Source organism: Ambystoma mexicanum, chromosome 1q (genome assembly GCF_040938575.1).
Source record: "Ambystoma mexicanum isolate Mex_15411 chromosome 1q, UKY_AmexF1_1, whole genome shotgun sequence".
In the NCBI taxonomy this organism is placed as follows: Eukaryota; Metazoa; Chordata; class Amphibia; order Caudata; family Ambystomatidae; genus Ambystoma; species Ambystoma mexicanum.
The window spans coordinates 480,564,069-480,581,430 of NC_090922.1; the positions used below are offsets into that span (position 1 = coordinate 480,564,069).

Genomic DNA, 17,362 nt, shown 5'->3' on the forward strand with positions numbered 1-17,362 from the left:
GTAGCTAACTGTATCTCGGTCTACTCACCATCTCATTCCCTCTGCTCATCCTCTACACTGAACCTCACTGCCCCATGCCACCACGTGTCTTCTCTCCCTCTGCTTTTTCTCTCTACTTGCCTCTCTCCATTGGAACCCGCTGCCCGTTGCAATCAAAGCCGGGCCGGCATTGAATCTCTTCAAAGCTTGGCTCAAACTTCACCTATTGACTAAAGAGGGAGTTTTTCCACCACCCGCTCCTCCTCCCTACATGACCCCACCACTCTATACTTGTATAATCGTTCTGAAGCAGATTTTTAAGTGCACTATAAATGCCATTAAATAGAAATAAAAGAAATGTGACCAGAACTCCTATTAAGTTTGCAGAACTTGCTCCCTACATTAATGTTCTCTTCATAAATAACATGTTTCTTTGTCACGTGTCTATGGCCAACTTTCTTAACACCCTCCCAAACTTGCTTATTACTTGTTCTAATAATTGTGCTATTATAATGCACTCTTCTGGGGCATGCCTCCGCTATCTGAAATGTATTTTGCAAGTCATTTCTGATCGAAATTGACATTTTTCAAGCCACTCATCCTAAAATTAAACTTTTTGTTACATTGAAACATATTTATTGATTCAGACGGCCTCAAGATATGGATGTGAGGATAAAAGGGCTGTGACATCAGTCACTCCCCTGGGGTCCAGGGGTCTTCAGGAGATCATGTTTTCTTTCACTGTGTACTATTTTAGAAAGGTCTCAGGCTAAGGATGGCTTTTCGCATTCTCAGTGCCATATGCATAGACATCATAAGAGAAATATTTATATATGGAAGATGGTATTTTTACAGTACAGCAAAGCTGTAAGAATGCAGTAGTAAGCGTTATAAAATTGAATTCTAATTTGGGGCTCTAATGGCTCGCAGTCCAAATATATAAACCTAATTTCACTGAGGGTCTTTAATGTGAAGGGGGATGGTGGGTGTGAGAAAAAAGTCAAACTGCAGGAGAAGCAACTCAGCTAGCATGGAATGCGGCTTTCACTGAAAAATGAGGTCTGCATTCCTGGTGACCTGATGCAGATGGGTAGATTCACAAAGCTTTTTTCCAGATTTAAGCGCGATATACAATTGGAAAGGTTTGTATGTTTCAGTTGCACATACTTCACAAAGCAAGTCATACACGGCTCTCTGATCAAGTGGTGTCTGCAGAACCTGCTCATGTTTATGAGCAAGCAGCTTAAACCCTGAGCTTCTAACTCATGCACAACTTACCAACATATCTACCTCAGATGGCATTTAAACGAAACGGCCGTGATAGGGAACATGTTTGGGACGAAAATACTGTTTGTGAAAATCCACAAATCGTAAATAACCCGAGTAATGGTAAGGATTTGCAAATACATTTCCCACAACTATCTTCCTAACTTATAGCTAAGCGTATACACCTTTATGTAGCCGATAGTTGTGTGAAAAGCACAAAATGCTGTCAATATGGCACTTTGTGTGCAGGAAGTGACAACAGAGAAGTGAAACTTATTGTAAATCAAGCATATGTTGCCCATGTTTTTTGTGCTAATTTTATCCTGTTTTACTTTCCGGCCACACTGAGGTGTAATTTATGGATTGCATACATTACTCTCGTAACTGGCAATCTTCGTGAGTTGGCTAATCTGTTCTTTCAAATAGCTCTTTGACGTTCTGATGCCATTGTTTCTAATGGTCACATGACATGAAATGATCTAGGAAATCTGGCATGCACATTCAAAGTTGAGAGCATAAACTGGCCAATGTACATATGGAATTTGAATAATTCACAATCATTTTACAGTTTTACAGTCTCTCCGTCCAGTATTTTAAGATTGTAGACATTCGAAAAAATACCTGCCATGCCATTGTGAAGTGATAACATTCAAAACTGTGGATTTGGCCAATGGTCATATGTCGGCCACATTGGATGGCAGCTGGTGTCACATGGTCTACCAGACATTTCCAGGTCCTGAAGTAGCAGCTAAAGCCTTCTAGTCTACAATGAAAAATACTGTCTTCCACAAAGGGGCCTTCTTTTGTGTGTCCCATGTAGTCAGAAGAAGATATTGTAATTGTTTTCAAATACATGAAAGTCTTCGTCCACATGAATGAAATTCAAACAAGAAACATCACATTGACAAAGATCGCACAGATGGAGCCTCCATAAATCATGCAAGGAAAATCATCACACAGGTTCACCTGGTCTTTCTGCATTTCCTGTAAAGTCGGCACATTGGTTCTCATTCCCAACGCAGGTAATATTTCCGACAGCTGTGCAGCCACTGGCTGACTGGTCGGTGCTGCAGTCTGGACACTTGAATCCATTTGGGGTCTGGAGAATAGGAGGAACTAAAAGACATCAAGGAAAGCAAAAGGCAAGTCAGTGATTGTTCAAAACATATCTGAAAAATGTAAAATAACACACATTAGAGAACGGCTTTCCTTCAAAATAGTTTATTGATGCCGATTTTTTGTAATGTTAATTTGCTTATTATGCTAATATTAGCCACATGTGCTGCATAATATATTTAATTCTGTAAAAAATAGAGATGGTAATTTTCTAGGCTCCAGAGTGTAAAAGTCAGGTGTAAAAGCATTCATGCCTTATTTTTTTCACTCCCGGGACCTTTTCCACAATGTGGAGGCAGCGAAGGAACACAAAACAGAATTAACTTTTCCTCTGTGCATTCCTCCCCAGACTTTAAAGCACACAAATTTACGCTGCACGAGGTGCGAAGGGAATATAACTGTTTTTAATACCATAATGTAATATACAGCCAATATTTATATGCTTTTTCAAAACAGGGATTAAAATAAAAGAGTAAGGAGGATTGTGCTTGTTTTCTCAGCTTCTATTTTCCACTCGTTTTGTAAAAGTGAAAAAATGCAGGTAGGTTGCCTAACAATGCGTAACTGCTAACGTTGGTTCTCCCCTTCATGCAATTACCACTTTTAATAAAATTACCCTTTTTGACAAACTATTAACCATATGGGGTAAAAATTGAATTTGGATTAACACCCCGTAGGGGGTTTCAGATGGCCTCACTGCCAATCAGAGAGCACGGAATGCAGGCTTTACCTCAAATCGAATCCCATGTTCTGAGCCTGCATTCCATCCCATGTGAGAGGGGGAGGCAGCCATTTTTCTGCTGGGCAACAGGTAAGTGGGCATATGTTCCCTTCCCCCCTTCCCCAGTTCCACTTCCCTCACCCACTGTCCTCGCCCCATCCCGACCCCACTTATCTGCAGCCGCCTCATCACTCGTCCGCAGCTGGGACACTGTGTTTTGGCGCTTCCCCTCCATATCAATATCCGAAATGGAAAGGGAGAAGGGACTATGTGTAGTTCCCTTCTCCCTTGACCATGAGAGCCATCTTGTTTTGTCATTTTATTTAAAGTTGAGAAACAGAAATCATGCTCTTTCTCAACTTCAAAAAACGATCGGCATCCCGGTAAGCATGCTGGGATGCTCATAGCAATAAAACCCTGCATGTGGCAGCATTACCATGTCTGCCTTAGTAAAATATACTGTGAATTTCCTGGAGGCTTGTCGTAAAAGCACCTGGCTCTACTGTATTGAAACCCTCTTGCATTGATACATGTTGAGTTGAGAGAAGAAGACAAAAACATTTAGTACTCTCCTCAGCAGTGATTTTAGAGGCTGGACATTGAAGGTACCAATTAATTATCCCCTCATGTTCTGTGGTCTTGAAGTAATTTCAAATGGATTCCCGCCTATCCAAATCTGCACCAATACCATGCACCCCCCTGCCCTTTCAGCCCAACAGATTCAGCCAATGTGCCCCTTTATCTTGCCATCAACCTTTCCATGTTACCTGTAAAGATGGCTTAGTAAAATAAAAATACAACAAAGTAACCCAGAATGTGAAAATCAGTCATACCAAACAAAGCATGTTTCATAAAAGGTTTAAAAACAATATCAGTGGATGGAAGTGGGGCGTTCTCTGTCTTAACAAGTAACACAGTTGGTCATTTGTTTTAACCCTGGTAAACCGTCTTTATCGGTCAAGCAATGTCTCATTTTAGTTCAAAGAGGTAAACTATTACCAACAGTCGAGTAAAGCAGATTTTGGGGTTGTCCACCTTCTGCCCACATATGAACGTTAAGTGGCATATATAGCATTACACTGTCCCTTAAACCAGCAAGCAAGATAGGTATTAGGAATGGCAAATGTTTTCTGTAAATCACCCCACTTTCAAACCTCTTAGTCTTCACCAGGCAACGTTTTAGCATAGTTTTGTTTAGTACCTATCTAGTACTTCCTCCTTCTTCTAGGAGTGTTCTTTCGGAATAGGATCAAGCCTTTTGTTTGTTCATCCAATTGTCGCTCCTTCGTCTTGTCCTTGCAGTTTAGGTGGTTGTGTGCTTTCATTAGATGGGGCCTGTGCATCTGAAACAAGTGCAAGTCCCAGAAGGTCTTTCCCTTTGAAGGTTGTACAAGGGGTTATCTATTTTGTAAATTAGTATAAAAGGGAGGCCCCACTTGTACGGGACACCTTTTTTCCTATTGTTATCTCTTTAATTCCCCTTCTTTTTACATAGTAACACCATCAAGCCCTTGTACAAATGCAATAAATGGCATTTTAAAACCATTTCTTCTCATTGCCAGACTTTACCCATAGTATTGTTGTTTGCATAAATGAAAATGCACTCTTTCTCCAGCATGGGGTCTGGCATGGATTCACATGCTCATGAATATTCCCCGTCGTCAGGCTGGGAATCCTTGCTAAAGAAAAATCAGTATCAGTTTCGTTTCTAATCTGTCTTTCGTAGTAGTAACCAATCACTGATCTCTGCGTCATACTGACCACAGCCAATGACTGCCATCTCCCTAAGCCCCGCCTCTGGCAGCCAGCTTCAGATTTTTACCGCACATTCAAGTGTTGGGATCCTCGTGCTATTGTTCTCGAGCTCTAGTGCGTTTTCGCGCTTTTTCTTAGGAAAATTCTCTCTTTTTTCGGTCAAAGAGCCTCAAGCTCCACCGTTTCTTTATCCGATCAATGGGGACCCGTGTCGGATTATTCTACGCCCCTCAAGGGTGAAGATTTCGTCGAGCCACGCTTTTGGAGGACTCCAGAAGTTTCTCAGGCCCATCTCGGACATGGCCCAGGAGAAGGGAAGCTCGACGCCCGGAAAGCTGTTCAGGGACTGCCCTGGATGCCAGCTTCAGAATGTCTTTAAGAAGGATGAACACTCCCTTTGCCTCCGCTGCCTGCATGAGGACAAGGGGCACGTGGAGAAGGACTGTGCGTTTTGCAGCAATATGTCGGAGCGGACCATGAAGGACCGCCATCTGCGTCTCGCGAACTGGCTGGAAGGGAAGAGCCCGTCAGGCGAGAAAAAGAAGAAGAAGTCCGAGCGGTCTTCTAAGACCTCTGAGGGCGCCCCGGCGACGAGGGCCCAACAGAAGGCCAAGCACAGCGAGTCCGCTGGCACCGGGAGCGCTGAACGGTCGAGCTCTACGGGTGCCAGGCAGGGCGCATCCTCCCCGGCGCCATCAACCACGAGCCAATGCTCTGGCTCGGGTAAGAGAAAGGCCGAGTACCCGGCAAAGCTCCTGGAGAGACCCCGGTTGAGCTCGAAGGCCCCATCGGAGGGGGAGCGAGGCGGTGACCCTCCCCCCAAGGAGAAGGCGGTGAGCGCACTTAAGGTGGTGAAAGCCTTGATCCACCCGGCCAAGGTCTCTATCGAGACAGTCGCGGCGGCCCTGGATCAGCCTGTGGAGGCTACACCAGGGTTGGCGACCTCGGGACCCATAGTCTCCCTATCACCGCGGAGGGAGTCCTTTTTCATGCCCATCGACAGGACCCCCGTGAAACCTCCCACGGAGAAGAAAAAGGGGGGGCAGGAGGTCGTCGTGGATTTGGCCTCAACCTCTGAAGAGGAGCTGATCGAAGTCTTAAGCCATGGCGTTGGCGTGGAAGAAGACCAGCCCGTCGGGAGGGACCCCGACGTCGGAGACGATGATAACGTCGAGGGTGCCGACGGGGCTCCTGACCGCCCGTCGGAATCCCCTCAACCAGTGCCGCAAGACAACTCGGCAGCCGTTTTGTTGGCTATACAGTCCTTATGCTCGGAGATAAGGACAAGATTGCGGTTACCACCAACGGAGGAACCGCTCCTGTTGGGGGACCCTGAGCCAGGCCCTTCTGGGAGCCCTCCTCCTAAGAGAAGAAGGATTCATCCTCCACCTCCTTTTCAACCATCGCGCCCTGCTCAGCCCTCCTCCCCGTCCACGACCCGTGGGGATGATAAGGGGACGGACATGGACGCGACGGGTACAGACGAAGAGGCTTACGACGAGGATCTCCCGTCGTCACCTCCTCCCCGGGCTTCCCCACCCGACGAGATTGGATCGTTTCATGCCATGATCGCCAGGGCATCCGAGCTTTTCCAGCTCTGCCCGGAAGAGAAGAAGAAGGAAGCTTTCCTTTATCAACGGCGCGAGACCAAGAGGAAGACAGTCCTCGCTGTACCTCTACTGGACGATATCTTGGATGAGGGCCTCGCCCTCCTCAAGAACCCATCCACAACGCCTGCGAGAAGGGATCGGTACGAGAAGAAGTACGGGGTTCCGGACGCGGCCCCCTTGTGCCTTCGGGCACAGCCGACCCCGGACTCGGTCGTCTCCGCGGCGGCCAGGAAGAAAGCGGGGGGGCCTCGGCCTCTACGTCAACCTCCCCGCCGGACGGCGAGGGAAAGAAATTGGACACGATGGGACGCAGAGTCATCTCATCGGCAGCAACGACGATTAAGGCTGCCAACGCCTTGGCTATCGTAGCCCGCTACGACAGGGAGTTGTGGTACAAGATCGCCCCCCTGCTGGACTTCCTACCAGACGACAAGAGGGCGGAGGCCCTAGAGATCTTGCAGGAAGGAGAAGTGGCGTCGGACCACGCTATTACGATTGCGACGGACATCGCTGACACTGGATTTTGCCAGTTGGGCAACGGCATGTGCCTTAGACGGCGTGGATGGCTCAAGGCAACGGACTTCCGGCAGGACGTGCAGACCAGAGTCTTGGACATGCCGTTCGACGGGAGCAACCTGTTTGGGAAAACAGTGGACGATTCCCTAAAACCATCAAGACGGACACAGAGACGGCCCGGGCTCTTGGTTTTCTCCAGCAACGACGGCCGCCCTTTTGGAGCACCGGAGGCAAGCAGGGTGCCTCCAAAGGTTCCGGCGGCGGATATTCCACTTACCGTCAAGCGGCCCGTTCGTCTTCACAGGAAGCCTACAGGGGACGAGGCAAGTCAGGCGGACCCCGCCGTCGTCGCCAGGGAGGACAAGGCGGCAAAGCCTCGTCGAAGCAGGACTGAACCGGCCGTGGGGTCGGGCCCCCACCGAAGCATCCCGGTGGGAGGCCAGCTGGCGAACTTCGTCAGCATGTGGGAGTCCATCTCCACCGACCGTTGGGTGCTGGACGCCCTGGCCCAGGGTCACGTGCTCGAGTTTCTAAAGAAGTGCCCGCGCGTCCCCCCCGTGGCCAGGAAGGAACATCACGTCCCTCAACTTCTCTTGGAGGTAAAGGCGATGCTCAAGAAGGGCGCCATCAAGCTTGTCCCAAACAGGCTTCGGGGCTCCGGAGTTTACTCAAGATACTTCCTCGTGAAGAAGAAGACCTAGGACGACTGAACAAATTCATCAAGCCACAGATCCGGATGGTCACCCTCCAGCACGTCCTGGGTCAGCTGGAGGAGGGCGATTTCCTGTCGTCGTTGGATTTGGAGGATGCTTACTTCCATATCCCCATCCTAAAGGGACACCGAAGGTTTCTCAGGTTCGTGGTCCAAGGGCATCACTACCAGTTCAGAGCCCTTCCCTTCGGATTGAGGTCGGCACCCAGGGTGTTCACCAAGTGCCTTGCACCGGTGGCAGCATGGCTGCGCCTGGAGGGGATCCACGTCTACCCCTACCTGGACGACTGGCTCATCTGAGCAAAGACAAGGGAGCTCGCCGCGGAGCACACTGTGAGGACCGTCCAGCTACTCACGGACCTGGGATTCTCCATAAACTATGCCAAGTCCCATCTGGTGCCCGCGCAAGACGCACTGTTTCTGGGAGCGAAACTCGACACAGTGGTGCTTCTGGCCTCTCCGTTGGAGGAAAGGACGAGGGCCATCTTGGGCAAGGTGCAGCGGATGCTGGTTGTGGACGCGGCCAGGGTGAGGTCCATCAAATCCCTCCTCGGAATGATGTCTTCTTGCATTTATCTCATCCGCCTGTGCAGGCTTCGGATGCGCCCGTTACAGGAGTTGTTGGACGCTCGCTGGATCCAGACGACGGGCAGCTTCGAGGACAGGATCACACTCGACGAGAGCTTCCGAAGAGCGATCCGGTGGTGGGGCACCCACGCGCATCTGACGGCGGGCATGGACTTCCAGACCCCGGGCCACCAGAAGACAGTGACCATGGATGCCTCCCTGGAAGGGTGGGGAGCGCACACCGAAAATCTGCACGCGAGAGGCCTTTGGCTTCCTACAGAGAAGTCCCTCCATATCAACGTCCTGGAGCTCCGTGCAGTGTTTTGGGCCCTCAGGTCCTTTCTTCCGTCCCTCAAGGGCAAGGTGGTGAGGATCTTCACCGACAACACCACCACCATGTTCTACATCAGGAAGCAGGGTGGTACCAGATCCCCAGCCCTGTCCAAGGAGGCGCAGGATCTGTGGCATTGGGCCGTCGCCCAAGGGATGTTTCTGGTGCCGTTTCATCTGGCAGGAATAAAAAACACCATCGCCGACTCGCTTAGCAGGAGCTGCGCTCGTGCCACGAGTGTGAACTACGACAGGATCTAGTGGACCGCCTCTTCCGACGGTGGGGCACACCCAGATCGATCTGTTCGCGACGGCGACGAACTCCAAGTGCCGGAGGTTCGCCAGCCGGTTTCCCCAGCCGAGGAGCATGGGCGATGCTTTCTCGTTCCCCTGGGAGGGCCTGTTTCTATACGCGTTCCCTCCATTGCCGTTGCTGATCCGGCTCATCAACCAGCTCAAGAGGTCACGGTGCAGGATGATCCTCGTCGCACCTGCGTGGCCGAGGCAGATATGGTTCCCGGACCTTCTGGACTTGTCAGCGTCCCCGTCAATCAAGCTGCCAGTGGACGCGGATCTTCTCTCCAGGGAAGGAGGCACCATCCTCCATCACGACCCGAAGTCGCTGAACTTGCAGGCCTGGCTCCTGCAGCATTAGAGTTTGGAGGCTACGGCATACCGGCCGACTGCAGAGAGGTTCTTGCAAAGGCCAGGGCGTCCTCAACTCTTAAATGCTATGGACACAAATGGAAGAGGTTCTCTGTCTGGTGCCACGCACATAAGATTAACCCTCTATGGATTACGGCTCCCCAAGTACTGCCGTACCTACTGACGCTGGCCAAGGCTGGACTGGCGCACGCGTCCATCAAGATTCATCTTGCTCGATCTCCCGATACACCAGAACCACGGGACGGACGTCTTTGTGGTCTCATCATCTGGTGAAAGAATTCATGAAGGGACTGTTTAGATCGTTCCCGCCGGTGAAGGCTCCGGCCCCGGCGTGGGAGCTCAACGTGGTGCTGACCAAGCTCATGGGACCTCCGTTCGAGCCTCTGCACTTGGCTCCGTTGAAGTTCTTGTCGTGGAAAACAGCGTTTCTTGTGGCCATCACCTCCGCACGACGGGTGGGAGGGATCCAGGCCCCCGTACTTGACTTTTCACGACAAGAGGGTAGTGCTCAGGGTGCACCCCTCCTTCATGCCCAAGGTGCCGTTGGACTTCCACCTCAACGAACCCTTGGTGTTGCCTGTTTTCTTCCCGTCGCCTTTGTCGCCGGCTGAAAGGACTTTGCACTCGCTGGATGTGGCTAGAGCGCTGAAGTTCTATGTGGACCGCACGAAGAGTTTTCGGAAGACGTCACAACTTTTTGTGAACTTTGGACCTGTCAATCAGGGGAAGGCTCTCTCGAAGGCTTCCATTTCCAGATGGCTCTCCGGCTGTATCATGTACTGTCATCGGTTGGCAAACCGACCGCTGCCTGGCCATCCGAGAGCCCATTCCACCAGAGCGATCGCAGCTACCACGGCGTTCCTATCTGGTGTGCCCTTGCTGGACATCTGCAGGGCTGCTACGTGGAGGTCGACGCACACCTTCACGAAATTCTACTGCGTCGATCGGGATTCCAGGGAGGAGTCCAGGGTCGGCCAAGCAGTGCTGCGCAACCTGTTCGCCTAAGGTGAGCCTGGTGAGGAGGTAAGAGATGTTTAATGTTGAGTTTTGGATGTAATGCTTAATGTTGAGCCTTTGCCACCTCCCGTGGTTGTGCATGTGTGTACTGCTATGTATTCTTTTATTCATGAGCATGTGAATCCATGCCAGACCCCATGCTGGAGAAGGAACAAGTTACTTACCTGTAACTGTTGTTCTCCAGCATGGGTCTGGCATGGATTCACATGCAAACCCTCCCGCCTACCCCTCTGCGGCTCTTCACTTGGTCATACTGCCACTTCACGTGCTACCAAATCTGAAGATGGCTGCCAGAGGCGGGGCTTAGGGAGATGGCAGTCATTGGCTGTGGTCAGTATGACGCAGAGATCAGTGATTGGTTACTACTACGAAAGACAGATCAGAAACGAAACTGATACTGATTTTTCTTTACCGAGGATTCCCAGCCTGACGACGGGAATATTCATGAGCATGTGAATCCATGCCAGACCCATGCTGGAGAACAACAGTTACAGGTAAGTAACTTGTTCCTTCAATGACATCTGGGGACAACCTATTCTATGCTGATCTTGGGTAAATAATCTATGGGTATGTTCAAGGCAAATATTGTTAGTTTCCGTCCTTGCAGAATCTTTTGGAAGACTGAATGTAATCAGTCAGATGGTCATTCACGACTGATGCTGAGAATCCTCTAACATGACTGATACTGCACCTCTGTCAATTTTCCCTGCCTTCTTCTATGTTATGCATGGCATTGATGCTTCTGTTAACCTCCACAATATGCATTGGCAACTCTTGTAGATGATCAGTGTGCTCCTCTCATCCATTTTCCAATAAAGGACATCTTTTCATTGCTCTATGACCCTGACTTCTCTTTTGAGATCCACTATCTGGGTCTGTATGTCTTCCCTAAGTGCTGACATATCAGCCTTGATCTCCTCGGATGTCTCCTTCAGGAGATGTTTCATGCTATCTTTAGTGTTTGGCAGTTGATGGTCCAGGGAATGGGCTCACCTTGAAGCAGTTGCTTTTGTCATTTTCTCATATCGATTTCTGATTTTTGATATTTTCATCTGGGCACCTTGAGGTTCTTTTGAGATTAGTTGATGCCATCCTGAACAAAGCACAAATTGCAAAGGTACAGATTATCTCTGTGGCCTATTGCGGCCCTGTCACAGTGCCCCCCGCCTGACTTTCTGTGCCTCACCAGGAAAATAGTACACTGCTAGTCACAGCTTTGAGTGGCATCTTAGGGCACTGGTTTGCGCCCAATAACCTGGTCTGAGGTAGCCACATCTTTTCTTTTCTCCTGTGGCCCATTTACCTTGCTATTCATGCTTTATCAGTGTGAAAATGCAACTCTTTGGTTGCAGGAGAAGTTTGTGAGAAGAGGTTTTCCTCCCTCCACAAGTTGCTTCAGTTAAGCGCCATAGGTGCCATTTTGATGATGGTGGCCACACCCGGGTCAGAGGCTCAAATGAACTCTGACAGGCTCAGCAAAACTTCCCTCGTCCTATCTGTAGTAGTGGATGTCTTCTGATGGCCATCCTTCCGTTTTTGGCTACTTTGGGATAAATGCAGTGCCATTCTTTAAAGTATTTTGAGGGCTGGAGTTTAAGCTTACAGGAGCCATGACTCATGGTTGTCCTGCATCGCCACATCCCATACACTCAGTTATTCTTAACTCTGCTAAGCACTGGTCACATGTACTTTACAAAGCAGTTAACATTCCAATGACACTTTGTTTAATGGGAACCAAACTTCTGTTTTAACACAGAAATGTACCATCAGGATTGGCATAACTTTCATTGTCTACTAAGTGACCTAGCACTGACCTGAAATTGATCAATGTATCTCAAAAAAGCAAAACTTCCCTTTTATGTGAGACAGGAGGTGATAGGGAAGCCTGCACAATAGTTTCATGGCATTTACCTAGGCCTCTCCCAGAAGTAAGGCTTACTCAGGCATTGACATCAGGTACTCAGTTTGCCAACTATATCCAACATATACCGAATAAGTTCCATCATTTGTCAGCTATTGTTATGATATGCTTTAGCACTGACAACAAATGCCAGATATGACTATCATATGCCAAATATTGCCATCAAAATACAAACACTCACACCATTTCCAGGTTGTGTTGCCATAACCCAAGGTACTTTCACTTGTGCCATCAAATGACCAGGTGATCATGCCAATGTCAAGCACGTGACCAATTAGTATACAGTGTCATATTCCATTGGGTCCGATTAAGGTTCATGCCCTTGGTAACTTTTCTGAGCAGAAGGAATGCTGAAACTGACAGGCTAACAACAATGCCTTTTGAAAAGGGTGATTTCTAAGAAATATGACATTTTCGTCAGTTACCAAGTAGGTCTTTGTTGGGGAGAATTCTCATAAATGTGCAGATTTCCCTTACCTTTTGCGACCCCCAGCAACTTTGCTGGATTTCTAGGACTTTAATTTTTACCTGGAAAGAGTGTGAACCTTTTTTCCCACTCTTTCATGTATTTTGATGTGTGTTTTACTTTTGTGTTCTTTGGATATGGAGTTTTAGACAACTCCATATGCATCATCTTTTCTTGTGTGTCACTGACTACTGTCTCCCAGTGAATGTAAAGTTAAATTGACTTTGCTAGTCTTTTTAAATTGCTAGACCCAGCACACACTGCGTTACAGCAGAGTGCTGGAGGGAACACCTAGTATTCCCTAGGCCTACAAAACTCATGTAGCACTCAAATGCTACCCTTTCCTCTCAGAATGGCTGGTGGCAGTGGTAGTACCATGATTTTCCCAACCGCAACCCGTTTAAACGCTCCGGTAGCTAAAATCCACCAGAGCCATGTTTTTCAAGATGGCATCTGAGCCCCCTCTGTAAAAACTGAATTGTACGATCGGACTGAAAAAAAAGGTCTGACCGTACAAAAAGTCAGAAAAATGCGACCATCAAAGTTTGAACCTTTGATGGTAGCACTGTAGGTAAGTAACACAACCGAAAAAAAGAAAAAAAACGGGGGCTGCGTGGGTGTCCCATGCAACACCTCGCTCACTATATTGTGGTATACTGAGCGGGGTATTGCGGGCGACACCCCCACAGCATACCCGTAAAAAAAAAGGAAAAAAACAACAAAAAAATAAGAGGGATATAGTGTGGTATAGTGAGTGGGGGTTGCGGGGTAAACCCCTGAAGCTCCCGGAAAAAAAAAGAAGAAAAAAATAAGAAAAGGACCCTGCTATGCCGGTTCCCGATCACAGAAGTGAAAGGGAACTGGCGCCGCAGGGACTCAGCATGTAAAAAAGGTAAGTAGGGTTTGTTTATGTTGGGGGTGTGGGTGGGGGTGTGTTGAGGGTATGGGTGGGGGAGTGTTATGGGTGTGGTTGGGGGTGTGGGTTTGTAGGGGTTCTGAATACGTGTTTGCATGGGAAATGTGCAAACCTTTTGTGGGTCGCACAATTTTGCATGCAAACTTTTCCATCGCAGACTTTTCTGCAACGGAAAAATCACGCAAATCTGTAAAAACAGGTTCCAATCTACTTTTTTAACCATTTCTTTTTGGAAAGGTCCTTCTAATGTTTGTCTCTGCACACCAAACCATGTTTGGTCCCTTTGTTTGTTTGCCTTTGGCGGGCATCAGTACTGAAGACCGCCTCTGGCGCCTGAGTGTCTGGAGTGGATGGGAAGTGAGGGAGGTGCCCGAAACTCCCTGTGCTTAGTCCCCTAGGAGACCTGAATGCACTTTGGCATGATTGGCTGGCTGACTGTCCGGCAAGGACAGCCACCATGATGGGGGAGTGGCAGCTAGGCTGGAATGAATGGGAGAAAACTGTTTAAAAGGCAGGTCTCTGGGACTTGGAAGGCAGAGTCGACCACTGGAACGAAAGAACCGAAGACCAGCTGAAGGAAGACGACTGCTGCAACTCCTAGACCATTGGTTTGCCCGGTGAAGCCCTGCTGCAGGTCCAAATAGCATGAAACTCCCTCGACAGAGAAGCCCCTTCAAGGACTACTTCTTCCCTTGAGCTAGTGGGAACAACCAACTCGCAAGCCTCCTGGAAACCATCTCCATACTGGTTGAATTTTCTTCAGAGTGCTGTTGAAAACTGGATAGCCAGTGAGAAGGATACCAGTTTGTGGACTTTAAGGCACTCACACCTTAAACCGACGTTTTGCCAAACTTGTGGATCCTTCACCGTGCAGTGCAGGAACCTCCCGACGTCCTCCCTCTTGTCCCCACGGCTGAGGCCCAGGAACAGCAATATCTGCAGGAACTTCCAGGAACAATTGCCTCAGCCACAGCTTTTATTCATTACCAAGTTACTGTGCAAACGCGGTTGAGAAATCCTCTCTACCGCGGTGAAAGTTTGTGAAACTTTCCCAACTTTGGAGTCTTGTTCGCTCCTAATCCGACATATACGTCTTTTTCGTGCAAACTACTTCCAGGAACATTGGCAAAGACTTAACCGTTTACTACCAGAACTGTGCTATCCTATCCAAGACAATGATCCATTGACTTTGGCCTAGGCCTATTGAATTGAACTGCCTCTTGTAGTGAACTGAAAATATTTGCCCTGCCTAAGAAAAGTATTTGTGTTTAATTCTTATAACTTGTGTCTATTACCCCCTTTTTAAAGTTACTGAAGTGCCATTTTGCTCTCACTTCTGGGGAGCCTAACTTGTTCAGAAACATATTGGTTGGCTACTCGAGTGTATTGAGCTGCTTATTGCTAGTGGAATGTTTTCTAAATGACTGTGTAAATAAATTAATATTGTTTTACCAAGAAACCTTCAGTAAGTGTTTCTTTGAACCACTGTGATTGCAAGTCCTTTATGTACCACCTTGTACTGCTCACATCCCTTTTGAGATAAGCCTGGCTACTCAGCCCTGCTACCACAAAACTGTGTAGTACAGACTTATACCAAAGGTGAGATTGTGCGTACACCTGTAGTCTTAGCTGTGTGTAGTGTTACTAAAGGGTACTGCATGTAATTCTGCCTAACAGTCTTCTATGTATTAAGTGCAGGATTAACTTTCTGTGATAACCTCCTGCTTCCTGGTTGTGAAGTGTGGTCACACACACACACACACACACACAGTACTTTCAAGCCTTACCCCATTGCACTTCTGTTAGAGGTTTGTAAACAGGGCAGCCATGTTGACCCAGTAGCACAAAATGGGGACCAGTGCAGAGAATTTCTGACCTAGTTGTGAAATTCAGTTTTAGTTCTTTTCTTTTGAATTATATTTCAAAAGTATGTGGCAGCTCTGATTTGCTAGTGGGAAGTTATCAGGAAGTTTCATAGATATTTTGTTCATTTCATGACAAGAGGATTCCACTGCAGAGGAACATGCAAACATTGTTCAGCATACTACCGGTCACCAGCTGGGTTAGAGCATGGCAGAACCAAAACATGAAATACCAATACAGGAAAATATCTTCACAAAAATGAGGACCACAAAAAAGACACATTTGAAATGTGTACACACTCAATTAATGCCATAGTTCCCTCATTAACTTAAATGTGAAACCGAACCATGCCTTTAACAGTGTGTTTAAGGTTTCTATTGTGGCGTTAAGCTCTGTTCCAAGGGCTGGAATTGGGGGTAACGGCCAGGCAGCCTAACTTCACGGCCCATACTAATAGCCACCATGGAAAGGGGAACGGGGCTCCATATGGAGCCCCGCTCCTGTTTCCATGGCGGCCTGCAGGAGCTGAGAGGTAGAAGCGGCTGCGGCGAGGAGTGTTGCCGCCACAGAAATAAGGTAAATGGGGACTGGGAAGGACTGAAACAGAACGGGACGGAGGGTGGGGGAAGGGTAAGATGGCAGCAGGAGGAACAAGCCATCAGATGGGATAGAACGTGGGCTTTCACCAATGGTTCAAGCCTGCGTTCCTAACCACCTGATTGGCTGGCGCCCCCCACCAGGGTGCTAATGGTTCTTACATTGACTAGCAAAGGCACAGTCTGAGGGGAAATAGTGATTAGTGTTCATGTTTGTGTTTTATGTGAACTAGGAGGAGGATGGTGGAGTGTTTTACTTTAATATCTCCCCAATCTCCCCAGAGTCCTGCACATGCTGTGTTGCTGCATTGGTTGATTGAGTCTAGTAGATGCTGCAAGTGCAGGTGGAAGGGTGAGTAACTTAACACATGCAAGGGTCACTCATCTTTCTTTCTCCAATAGGCAGTGGTTCCATGGCATTTTAACAAGGGGCTGCGAGGGTCCACAAAGCATGGCATCTGCCAATGCAGTCAGATAAAAAGACAAAAGCCTGTGCCGTGTCAATGTTGGCAACAGTGATTTGAGAAGGTGCATGGCACCCACATGTGTAACTCCTCTAGTTTGGCTGAATGCACTACAGGGAGGAAAGAACAAGCTACGACTATGTGTGGGTATCTCAAATGCAAAAACACCACACAAAGCATTGCTTTTTCACCTCTCATAACAAACAAATACTTGGCAGACAATAAATAAAATACACGGTGTACTACTTTACTACGTATTCAAATTGTATTCAGAAATGTAATTGTTTTCTTTTGAGTTTGGAAGATAAAGAGGCAGTGCACCAAAGAAAATTGCCTTCTTACCGAAGAGGTTACCAGGCACTGACGTTAGGCATGCACATATTACCCTCCTTTTGGTTTTCAATAATTGACAAGTATATCCCTGCTATCCTCCCTTTTCCCCCTTCAGGAGAATGCTCATGATAATATTCTACCTGAGCAGGGATAAAAGAATGGTAACTATACAGAGGTTGAAGTGGGCACCCAAAAAGAGACACACAGCACCTTTCTTCTGACTAGTGCTATCAGATCATGCTGATGAAAGGGGAATTGGTCCATAGCACACAGATACTTTCTCCCAACTCTAGGCTGAGTTAGACAATAAGATATGGTGATTGTGCCTTCGTCTGAGAAGAGGTTTGGCCCAAGCTGCAACATCCAATGCTGATTGGTTGACAGCAGTGCAAGGCAGAAACCACCTGCCAACATCCTGCATCCTTACTCTAATGCACAAACACCCCCGATTATTTTATTTTGTCCACCATTCACCTGGAAATATAAATAGTGATGTTGTAATCCTATTTGCAGGATTTAAAGCATTTGCATATGTTAGAATGCATGAA

General features: G+C 47.9%; 1 protein-coding gene across 1 annotated transcript in view; it reads right to left on the reverse strand.

Moving 5' to 3' along the window:
- LOC138529189 (phospholipase A2 inhibitor and Ly6/PLAUR domain-containing protein-like) overlaps positions 1-17,362 on the reverse strand; it is a 66,157-nt gene that overhangs the window by 17,783 nt on the left and 31,012 nt on the right. The window contains exon 4 of the mRNA XM_069640819.1: positions 2,212-2,361. Coding sequence (XP_069496920.1) covers positions 2,212-2,361 — 150 coding nt within the window. The remainder of the gene's footprint in view (positions 1-2,211; positions 2,362-17,362) is intronic.